Source organism: Stenella coeruleoalba, assembly GCF_951394435.1.
Source record: "Stenella coeruleoalba genome assembly, chromosome: 5".
Classification (NCBI taxonomy): Eukaryota; Metazoa; Chordata; class Mammalia; order Artiodactyla; family Delphinidae; genus Stenella; species Stenella coeruleoalba.
The window spans coordinates 23,915,595-23,928,077 of record NC_137150.1 but is presented as its reverse complement, the minus strand read 5'-3'; the positions used below and the strand labels follow the sequence as shown (position 1 = coordinate 23,928,077).

The 12,483-nt window shown below is 39.9% G+C and overlaps 1 protein-coding gene across 1 annotated transcript in view; it reads right to left on the bottom strand.

Moving 5' to 3' along the window:
* SLC9A9 (solute carrier family 9 member A9) overlaps positions 1 to 12,483 on the bottom strand; it is a 540,287-nt gene that overhangs the window by 382,840 nt on the left and 144,964 nt on the right. The window contains exon 5 of the mRNA XM_079923147.1: positions 2,515 to 2,630. Coding sequence (XP_079779273.1) covers positions 2,515 to 2,630 — 116 coding nt within the window. The remainder of the gene's footprint in view (positions 1 to 2,514; positions 2,631 to 12,483) is intronic.

Below are 12,483 nucleotides of genomic sequence, written 5' to 3'. Positions count from 1 at the left end.
TTGATATGATACTTTAAAAAAGCCCCAAACCACCTCCCTGATCATATGTGGGAGATGATAAACAACTCATTATTTTGAAAATTAGAACATTAGTAAGTAAACAAAAAGAATAAATAATTTATCCTGATTTTTTATTCAAATAATTATCACAGGGTACTCAAAAAGTTGATCTGGAAAACTGCTTCTTTCAGGAGAGTACCAGCTAATACATGCAAAATGCAGGACAGAATTAGCATACCACTAGTTTGTAACCCCTAACAAATTCTAGACTAAGCATAACCATCAACAGGTACTAAAGCCATTAGCTAAAATGCGGAAGTCTAACATTAAGAGCTTCTCAAACTTTACTGTGCATATAAACCACTTGAGGATATTAAATTCTAGAACCTGATTCAGTAGTTCTGGAGTTGAGCCTGAGATTCTGCATTTAAAACAAGCTACCACATGGTGCCAATACTGCTGGTCAGAGGGCCATTCTAAGAAAGAGAAGAGCAGCCCCTAGTATCCGGGAGCTGGCCTGGTACTATCAGCTGGGTTTTGTTGTTCTCTTGTTGAATGTAAACAATTTCACAGAAAACATCAGACAGGTTTACTCTGTGACCATGATGGATCAGGACAAAAACAAGCCTACTGTGTAATCACATCTAAACACAAAAAATGAACACTCTCCAAACCACAACATCCCTATCTTGGCTATTATAAGTGGCACGGCTTCTTTACAAATTGTAGCCTTAGGCTCTATTCAGTCTTTCCTCCTGCCGGATAAGACTTACTAAAATGCCCAATCACTCATGCTTTCTGACAGCATCTAATCCAGAGCCCCAGCCCCAATTCCTTTAAGCCTTCCCTAAAATCACCAAGCATAAGCCCAAGTCCTATAACAAGTCCTTTCTAACACTCTCTGAGATGTCCCATGGTTCCTCTGGTGAGCATTCTCTTCATTACAACATGTAATAAACACATCTTGTTCAACTACAGGTGTGTTCTGGTGGTCTTTGCCGGAGTAGCAATTCAGTAGTGTGATGGATCAGGCTGACAGGTGAGTCACTAAACAGTATGTGCTTCCTGATGTGATGCTATAGAGATTCATAGCAAGCAAGTAATCTCTCTCTTTTTTTTTTTTTTTTTTTTTTTTTTTTTTTTGCGGTACATGGGCCTCTCACTGTTGTGGCCTCTCCCGTTGCGGAGCACAGGCTCCGGACGCGCAGGCTCAGCGGCCATGGCTCACGGGCCCAGCCGCTCCGCGGCATGTGGGATCTTCCCGGACCGGGGCACGAACCCTCGTCCCCTGCATCGGCAGGCGGACTCTCAACCACTGCGCCACCAGGGAAGCCCCAAGCAAGTAATCTTGCCAAAAAAGATGAACGCTGATCTGATTGAACCTCTAGATTTAACCATCAGTTTACAAGAAATACAGAAGCTAGAGGAACATTTTAAGCAACCATATTTAATTCAACCATGAGACAATTTGCCTTTTTTTCCAACAAATAAGTGACAAGAAAAATAGAAGATGGAAGGGGAACATATAGATTAAAAGAAACTCAATAGTCATATCCACCAATTGTAATGTGTAGCCCTTATTTGGGTCCTAATTTGTACAAACTACTACACAAACTAATAATGATAATGACAAAAAGACAATTGGGGCTATTTGAACAGAGGCTAGCTCTCTGATAATATTAAAAAAGATTATTAATATTTTTAGGTTTCATTATGACAATGGTCATTTTTCAAAACATTTACAAATAAAATGATATGCTGTCTAGGATTTGCTTTAACATAATTCAGTCATAGTGAGAAGGAGTATAGAAGGGTATACATAAAAACATTGGCCATATTTGATAATCATCATAATTTGCTAATTTTAAGGGTATATGACAATTCTTTTTATTATTCTCCATATGTTTAATATGTTTAAAACGTTACATAGTAAACAATTTTAAAAATTATTTTTTACCATTTAATTCAATTGAGCTTTTTTTTTTTTTTGCAGTACGTGGGCCTCTCACTGTTGTGGCCTCTCCCATTGCGGAGCACCAGGCTCCGGACGCACAGGCTCAGTGGCCATGGCTTACGGACCCAGCCGCTCTGTGGCATGTGGGATCTTCCCGGACCTGGGCACAAACCCGTGTCTCCTGCATTGGCAGGCGGACTCTCAACCACTGCACCACCAGGGAAGCCCCAATAGAGCATTTTTGAAAGAAGAAAGTTAAATAGAGAGAAATTAAGGACCACAGCTCAAAATGGCTACATATTCTACAGAAATAAACAGTAATGAATTTTAAAGAGTCTTTCCCATTACTGAAATTGATTTCAGAACTATTTTTTGAGAGGTGTTAGAATATTCACCTGTTTCTTTTCTTTTTTTTTTGTAATCACTAACAGATATGTCAACTGCAAGTGAAAAGGAATAAGGAATATTATTATGTAGACTCGGGTGATGGTCATTAGAGAAAACTTCAATTTAAATGTTTGACTCTTAGAAAGAAGGCAACATATCATTTGGGCAATTACCTGGATCTGTAGCAGACATCAGTGAACCAAAAAACAAACAGTCAGTGAAATGAAAGTCTCCATTTTTCAGCTGGTCAGCATATACCATGGCCTTCACAAAGCCATACATAATTAACCTGTTGAAGAGAAAAATATGATCTTCAAACATCAACATAGCTGACATTCTAATGGGCTTCCTGAATAAGCATGAGGCACAAATTACCACTATTCTGCCTATTTGTAGCCATGCTAGTTCTCAGTACACTGTACCAAATATCACAGTTTATTCACCTGGCAAAAGGTAAAAGAACATTTTATAGTGTACTTCAGTGAAAACAAATCTCAAGGATATAAAAAATTACCTGTGAAATATGGCATAGCAAATCATACCCACAAATATAGTGGCTGGGTTGACATCTGTAAATGGATTGCTTTTCAGTTTTACTGTTTTGTCTGCTAGGGTGTCTGAAAAGGGTTCAAGTTTCAAGTCTGTCACTGTGATGAGAAGGATACTGGCCACTCACAGGGCACTCAGTCAACCAGTTACTTTACAATAGATGAGTCTCTACTACTGGTGGTGTCAGGACACTTCCACACCAGGTAGAGAATCACTGTTAGGCTTAGAGCGCCTGTAACTTCAACACATAGTTGAAAGTGAATCTTGAAATGGTTACATTTTGATCTTGCAAAGAAAGCCGTTCTTTTCATGAGATTATGTTTACCAAACCCATGGAATGCAAATTATCTGTTTTGGTCATCATTTGCCACCCTATAGGTTTTAAATTGTATTTAATGAACTGATTTTTCTAAATCCTAGTGGAGGAAACACAAAAATTGGTGAACTGGACCACGGTAGAATCACTGAAAGTGACTGTAAGAGTCCTTAGAAACCACTGACTCTCAGACCAATAGACTGCTGCTTAGATATTCACACGTATTTAAATTAGTTTCTTGAAAAATGTTCTAGGGTTGTGAGCATGACTAAAAAGACTAGAAATCAGATATTCGAAATTTTAATGACAATGAGAATGTGGATATTTCAAATTCTCTTATGAAAAATTTCTCTATGAGAGAATATTTCAGACACACCTGCATTTAAATCCAGTTTCTACCACTTACTAGTTATGTGATTTTAGGGCATTACTAAAACCTTCTGAGGTAGGGAAAAGAATTATGGTTAGTCTACAGAGCTGTTTTAAGGATTATCTGAGGTAATATACATTTGGGTTTTGACACATAGTAAATTCTCAATGAGATTATGACTGCTAATAGTAATTATCAAAATAGGTAATATTCACTTTTTATATCTATTTCTTCACATGTTTTAACTCATTTCATCCACACATTGATCCTACAAGGTAGGTACTATTTGCATTTTACAGATGAGAAAACTGAACACTGTGTGATCAAGTAACTTGCTCGAGGTGACACAGCTATTAAATTGTGGAACCCAGACTTGAACTGAGAAATTTGACTCCAGATCCCGGGCTTTTAATTCCTACATCATATTGCCTACATGAACAGTTCCATATTGTACATTATATGTTATCTCATACAGTATACTCTTAACTAGTCCATAAGGTGGTTGTTCTATATAGGACAAAGGTGCAGCAACGGAGTATCCCCAAGAACTTGGAGATACTACTACCCATGAGCTGAACTATTAAGACAACCACATGGGTTCGAGCAGAGACCCAATATTGCTGTGAAGTGTGTGGATTCTAGCAGGGGAGGCTGAAGCTTAACTAGGCTGCAAGTGTTAACGTATCTGAGAAAGCCTGTGTCATGCGACACAGCAATTGTTTCTGGGAAGAGGCCTCAATCATGGCAGCTCGCCTACACTTATCTTGGGGAGGGCATTCTGCTGGTTACCAGGGTATGCAGCCTCTGGACAGGTTAAGAGTAGAGTCATTCAGCCTTGTTTATTCAATAGATATTTATTACTGAACCCCTACTATTGTCAGGCTCTGTGCTAGGTGTTTAGAATACATCAGTGAACAAGACAAAGATCCCTGTCCTTATGGAGCATGTCGTTTACAGCAAGGCAGATGGCAATAAATATAATCATAGATTTTAATTATATATGTTATCCGCATCACCCTCTGAATTAGAATTTGCAGGTCTGATGAACACTGAGACTTTCTGGACAGTCACAACATTACCAGGGAAATGCTCTCCGAGAGTCATCCCTTCAGCCCCACCTGGTGTTAACCTGACTTCACCACAGTTCTTTCCCATTTGAGCTACACTTCCAATATGGGGCATGGATAGGCTCTGGAATCAGTATCAACTTTATGACCTATGACTATATTTCTGAATTCTATACCCATTAGTTAATTTTACAAGTTAGGAATCTGAGCCTCAGAATTAAAATGACTTGCCCCATATTCCCCTACAGAACCCATTAGATTGGGTAAGATAAAAAAAATATATGCATGCATATATATTACCCAGGCTTGGGGAGATTACTTGGAAACTAGAAGCCTCATATACTATTGATGAAAATAAAATTAAAGTCTTTATAAAAGCCAATTTGACAATTTATTTTTAAAGTATTAAATTTTTTATATTCTGTAGCTTATTAAATGATTTTCTATGAATTTTTGCCAAGAAATTAATCTGAATACACACCAGAAGTTATTTAGTTTATTTCAGATTATTACTATTCATGAGTGAAAAATTCAAAGCAATCTAAATGTCCAGTGAATAAATTACACATATAACGAACTAATATGCAGCTATTAATACTATATACAAGAGTGTATATTAGGCATAGAAAAGTAAATTGATAAAGCAAATTATAAAGTGGTAATATATAATAATTTCTAAATTTATAAAAATTGAATATATTTAAGCACACATATAAACAGAAAAAGGTCAGAAGCATATAGTCTGGGATGTTAATAGTGGTTATAAAGTGACATGTGACTATTTTCTTTTTTCCTATTCTGCATTTTCAGTTCTTTCTAAATAACAGTCATAATAAAAAAATAACAATGTACATTAGTGAGTGCTATTATGTGACATGACATTCATTATGTCATTTAATCTTCATAATACTTGAGTTAGGTACTATAATTATTCCTTTTTACAAAGGTGAAAATCAGGATTCAGAGAGGGTAAATAAGTTGCCTAAGGTCACAGAAGTTAGCTTATGACAGAGCTGGATTTGAACCCAGGCAGTTGGATGTCAAAACCTGCATACACAACCACCATTCTATAGAGATTCGGAATTGTTGTGAAATCAAGAGAAACACATGTGCATGTACACACACACACACACATGCACACACATATACACATACCCCTATACACACAGTTTGTTTTTTTAAAAAAAGAAAGTAAATGATTTGTTTACTCCAAGTCAACCCCTGGACACAAAATAACTATAATTCCAATATCTTCCTTGAGATAATACCTTAAAAAGCAAGAAAAACAGAAAAAGCCCAGTGTAGTATGAGCTCAGTATGATCATTTTGTTATTATTACCAATAACAATGGTCATTGTCACTGATAATTATAATGTCAATAATTAGTGTGTATCTATTATGTGACAGGCACTTTTTTTAAATAACTAGCTATTGTTATTGTTGCTACATTATTGTAACTAACTAATTATAACTGTATTAACTGGGAGGATAAATAAATGAACCCATTAGCAACCACCACATTCCCACAGGGTGGTATGTTCCATCAGCACTTCACAGAAACTATTTCAGATGGCTCAGGATACAGGAATGATGTGGTCTGATGGGGAGAGGGAAGCCAGTGAATTCCAGTGCACGCAATGCTGTGAAGATGGTGGACCCAAGTGAGATGTCCTTCTGGGGTCAGCCTGTGCTTAGGGACAGCCCAGGTCACAGGGATGGGCAGAAGCAGAACTGCCATATAAAAAGCAAAATTGCTGATAACATTGATCTCAACAAATATCCACTTACTGCTATTCTTTAAAAAGCAGAGTGCTTATGCTACAGAGGATACAAAGGTGCAAATCCATGACCCGCCTTCAAAGAGTAGAGTTTCACAGGATGGCAGTCATGTCACTTATAGAAGGCATTGGGTAAAAGAGAATTTGAAGAAATGTCCTACACAATGCTCCACATACTCACTTTATTGAGTGTTTGTGACACACGTACTGATTTTAAATTTCATGAGCTTGTTTCACACTATTAAAGTTCCACACCTAAAGGCATGTTGCAAAAATGTTTCAAAACAAAAAGTTCCAGAAGGCTCAATTGCTTGGATGATTTTTAAGTATGCCATCTTAGTCTCTCTCAGTATTTTTTAAAAAGAATACATCTTCTTTTTTAAAAATAGTCTTGATCAAGCTATGAATAGATCTACTGGAAAAAGCAGTTTTTTTGAATTGCTAGAGATACGCAAGGGGAATTGCTGTCAGTTTGGAAACAGCTGTGTGGACCAGGCCTGTTAACTGTCAGAAGAGCCACATTCCTGCCTGTGAAAGCTTGTGAAACAGACCATTACATGGACCTCACTCTGCAGTGGGAAAGCCCAGCACCAACAGGCTCTGATAGCAAAACAAAGATTATAATCTGCACCTAAATTTCTGATTTCTATACTCAAACATTTCCTCTGGATAAGCATCTTTATTTATTTGTTCACATTTTACGGATAGTTTCAATCTCACAGTTTCTTTTTTTTTCTGGGGCATGCATTCAAGAGCAATACCCCACTAGAGAAGTCATAAATTCTTTTATTTTTGGCGGTACGCGGGCCTCTCACTGCTGCGGCCCCTCCCGTCGCAGAGCACAGGCTCTGGACGCACAGGCCCAGCGGCCATGGCTCATGTGCCCAGCCGCTCCCCGGCATGCGGGATCCTCCCGGACTGGGGCACGAACCCGCGTCCCCTGCATCGGCAGGCGGACTCCCAACCACTGCACCACCAGGGAAGCCCCATAAATTCTTTTTCTTTACAGCTTTACTGAGATACAATTCACATATAACATTGTGTCAGTTTAAGTTATACAATATGATGATTTGATGTATGTATGTATTGCAAAATAATTACCACAATAAGGTTAGTTAGCATATCCATCACCCCACAGTTATCATACTTTTGTATGTGGCGAGAACTTTTAAGACCTACCCTCTTAGCAACTTTCAAATATACAAGATAGCATTATTAACGATAGTCACCATGATATACATTACATCCCCAGTCATCTTATAACTGGAAGTTTGCACCCTTTGACCATCTTCACTCACTTCTCCCACCTCCCCCTTGCCCCCTGCCCCTGGCAGCCACCTATCTGCTCTCTGTTTCCATGAGAGAACTCATAATTTATTAATGTTGGGGTGGATGGAATTGGGAAGGTCTCCTAGCCAAATTCATTCACTCATGCATTCATTAATTTGCTCATTAACTCATTCATTCAACAAATAAGTATCAACAGACATAATTCCTCCGCTCAGGGAGCTTATATTTTATTGGGGGAGCCAGATGTTTACTAGCTAATTTATAATTTATTATTTTAACAGTATTGTGGTTAAGTCCTATGGAGAGAAGTACAGATTGCACATGTCCACACTTCTATTAGCTGGGAACAATAAAGGGGGACTTTATTTTATAGGAAAGATTACACGTTCAACTTGAGAAATGTTGAGATTGAGAAGCTGGTGAGCCTGTTGGGTATTCAGAGTTGGGTGTGAACGAAAATGTGAAGAGAACATAAAGTGGACGAGGGCCCACGATTGATGCCTGGGAACTCCAGCATTTGAAGATGAGGTAGGGATGATGAGGAAAAGAGGATACAAAGAATCGGTCAACAGAGACATGAGTGGAAATCTGGTAGAGTGTCACAAGAGTCAAGAGAAGAGTGTTTCCAGAAGGAGGGTATGATACATAGGATTGAATATTGCCAAATGAGCCCATTCATTTAATGTCATTAGGAATGTGGGAGCTAAAGCGAGATTAGAATGGGTTGAAGAGCCCATGGAAAAAATGAGGAAATTGAGACAGGCAACATACCCATCCTTTTGGGAGGTCTGGCTATGAGGGAAATCAGGTCTGTCTCCAGAAGGGGGTTTAGGGTGAGACTTGAGTTGATCTTAAATATGTGGGGAAGAAGCTCACATCTCATGGGTGCTCACAAACAGGAGATACAAAATAAGAATTCTGCTTTGTCAAGAGTAGTGGCATGAGATGGTGAGTCTGATTTTAGGGGAAACGATATGGGCCTTAAAGGGTCTGTAGGATCATTTGCTCCTAGGTATCAAAGAAATGATTCTCCTCTTTTGTCACTGTTTTTCAGTTTGTGTGTGTGTGTGTGTGTATACACACACACACACATATGTTAATATATATATAAACTCATACATATATATGATAGTAAATTCTCTCTCTATATATATATTTATATATATAGTATTTAATATCATAAAAGCCTTTACTAAGGCTTATGAGAAATGCAAAGATAAGTCAGGCATGATTTCCATCCTCAGGAGGGAGAGACAAGTCACCTACAAAAGCAGAATACATGATAGAAAGTGTTACGTGTCCTAGGTGAGTTGCAGATCAAATGCACTGAGTTCGCAGAGGAGAAGCAGCTCTCTTGGGGACTCAGGAAAGGCTTTGAGAGGAAGGTGGCATATTTGATGAATCTGAAATATACACTCAAATAAGGAGACTGCCAGCAATATCCTATCTATATGTGAGATGCCCAAACTACTGATTTTCTTCCCCTAGAATGCAAAACTGTTCCTACTGAAGGTGGTTTCTTCTTGGATCAATAAAAATACAATGGCCAAAAAATGAAATCTCTCCTTTAGCAATCCAGGAAACCACATGCCATCTGCCACCCACTGCAGAGATGGCGGGGAAAGGCTTGTCCTGACTGAACTGTGACTCTATTTATGGCCTTTATCTCAGCACCCAGAGTGGGCTGCTCGGCCCAAGAAGCCCACGAAGCCTGTGGGTCCTGCTGTAGCTGAGTCAGGTACTAAGATTTCATACACTAGATGACCCCTTGGCCCATTCTAGTTTTCCCACCAGTCCCAAGACTTTGTTCCTTCTGTTTTAGTGAAAGCTGAGGAGAGGAGGGTGAAGGAATCAACTGGGTGGCTTGTGGGCATGTTAAAAGAAAATAGGGGATCGGGTGAAGCCCCACTCAGCTTTGTTATGGTGACAAGTGAGCTCCTGTCCAGTTCCTCTATCAGATTATCTTGTACCAGCAACTAGGAAGAGTGCAGACTGCCTGCCCTTAATCCTCTTTCCTCTGAAAGGGGTAGAGGGAGAGAGGATTAGAGGAAGGGAAAGGTTGTATCCAACTTTTCTGTCCCTAAGTGGAAAGAGGAGGCTGGTTAGGGAAGGGGGTGGGGGTAGGAGGAAGAGGAGAGATGAGGGGAGGGTTCACTGTCAGGGGCATAAATGCGTGTGTCAGGGCTGGGAAATTCTATGCCGGAACATTTGACCGATCAAAAACTTTGTTTGCGAAAGCCATCAACAAGACAACTGTACCCCCATGGCTTCTACTCTCCTACTTTCTTCTTGGCTGCCAACCCCATGGAACTTTAATTCTTTTCAAGGTGCTGAACTGTCATTGGGTAGGTGGCTCTCTGGCCCTGAAATTTTAAGGAATAAAAGTGTTAGGAATAAAAATGGGGGAAGGAGGAAGGCAATGAACATATGAACATTTGAGTTCCTACTCTGTAGAGCTCCCATGTGAGTGCATTTTCTATATTTTTTAAATCTTCACACACACACACACACACACACACACACACACACACACACACCCCACACACACACACCAGTTGGGCAGCCATCAGGAATCTTATATTACAGACAAGGAAATCCAGCTAAGGATAGAAATGAGATTTAAATGTATGTTCCTTTCTACTTTTTAGTATAGGACACTGCGTAGAAAATTTAAGATATCTTTGCCTTGGCTTCCCAAATTTTAAAAGTCAATTACTATATTCTTTGTTTCTGAAAGAATGTTTTTAGCATGATACATAATGGGACCAGCTTTTTAAGTGTTAGGAATGCCTTGAAGACCTTGCTTTTCGGCATCGAATTTGGCTGTAAGAGGGTTTGGAAAGCACCATGCCTTCCATGATTTTCCCTTTAAGTCAGTTCTATATCAGGCTTCCTATGGGCCTAGAAGAAAACATGGTCACCATGTCTTTTCAAGAATGGAAAGGGTGCAGAGAGGAGGTTGTGATGAAATACACTGTTTTTTAACCATGGCTGGGGTCTGAGGCTTTGCGACCTTGGGATCCTTGGAACAAAGTTAAGTGAGTCCATTTTTCCACATACTCTACTGCTCACTTGCCTGTCAACTTGTCACTTTCTTGGACCTCCCCAGAGGCCCTATAGCAACCTACATAGTTGCCTGCAGGGAAACAAGCTTCCCTCCTGTTAAGTGCTTCATAGTTCTTGGAGGAAATGTGGTATAAATCCCAAGCATGAATTTGGAATGAGCAGAAGTCACAATGCTGAAATGCAGTAAGATGTTGAGATCTACTGAAAGGTGAACTAGACACAGGTGAGAACTTGACCAGGCATCCTAATTGTGTGTCTACTCAGATCCACTTTCTGGGAGTATGCTGGCTCATCCAGGGGTGAAATAGGATTGCTTTTGAGAAGACTGAGAGGAACAATGAAGGCAGTGTGGGAGTCAGTCACACTCACTAAAAGCATCAGGTACCCTAAATGACAACCTCCCTTGCAGTTTGTCAGCCTACGCCAGCAGCCAGGGATGGGTGGCCCTTACAGTGCTCTGAGTCATCTCAGCTCTCTCTACAACCTGGGCACTCTGCCTTCTCCTTTCAGAAAACCATGCCTAATACTTACTGGATATAATCACTGCTCTCTTGCTGCCATTCCTCTTTCAACTTGTATCCCCACTGTCCACCCTTTGATGTGGTTAACAAACCTCTCTTCTTTATTTCATCCAGATCCTACATTCCACTCATGCATTCTTTGTGTGCCTATCTTACCTGACTAATTTGAAGAAAGACAGCACATCTGGACTGTTCTGCCTTCTTCCCTCTCTGTTCCCATCTCCATTATGCACACATTACCCAACCTTGCTAGATACTAAAGGTTACAAAGATGAATCTGATACGGCTTCTGCCCTCTAGGAGCTAATAGCTCCTAGAGAAGGGACAAGCTAAGTGTGTAAATAACTGGACTACTAAGTAAAAAATAACAAGTTTGGTAAGAAAGCTAAAGGGATAGCTCAGGGGAGGAAAGGAGAACTATGGTCTGGGGGAAGAAAGCACTGGAGGTGCATATTTCTTGAAGGACCAATGGGGTCAGACGCGAGTTGTAGTCATGTAAAGGGGTGGTCACTAAGGAAAAGTTAACATGGGCCACCAAAGCAAGTGGGTGGCAACACATGAGGTGTGGACAATGAAAGTTGGGTAATTTAGTGAGATGGATCCTTCCACTATGAATTACTACATAGTCTAATTCAACGGTTCTCCAATTTTGGTGCATATTAGAATCACATAGGGAGCTTTGAAAATCATGATGCCCAGGCTACATCCCAGACCAAGTATCTCAGAATCTCTGTAGGTGGGACACAGGCATTAGTATTTTTTTAAGTTCTTCCACTGTTCCACTATGCAGCCAGATCTAGAACAAGTGTTCTAAATCACATCATGTCTCTAGTGCCCAGACCAGTCACCTAAGGATCAGCCAGTAGAGTGTGGCCTGCCTTCTGCCTTTCTGATGAGCTCCCAGGTGCTGATACTGCGGGTCCCATGTCACACTTTGAGCAGGAGACCCTAAAGGAGGATGCTGCTAACTCAGCAAAATCACTGAGACTCTTGTATACATTCTGGCTCTAATGGTAAACTCTAGGTAGCACTCTGAATTCACACATGGAGCCTGTCTGAGATGCAATTAATACAGGTTCACATACAGATAAGCACCTAATACTTACTACCCACTGCCTGGTGACTTGGTCTCCCTGCTGATTTGTGGATGAGTGAAGAGGCTTATTGAATAACATATGAAGGTTC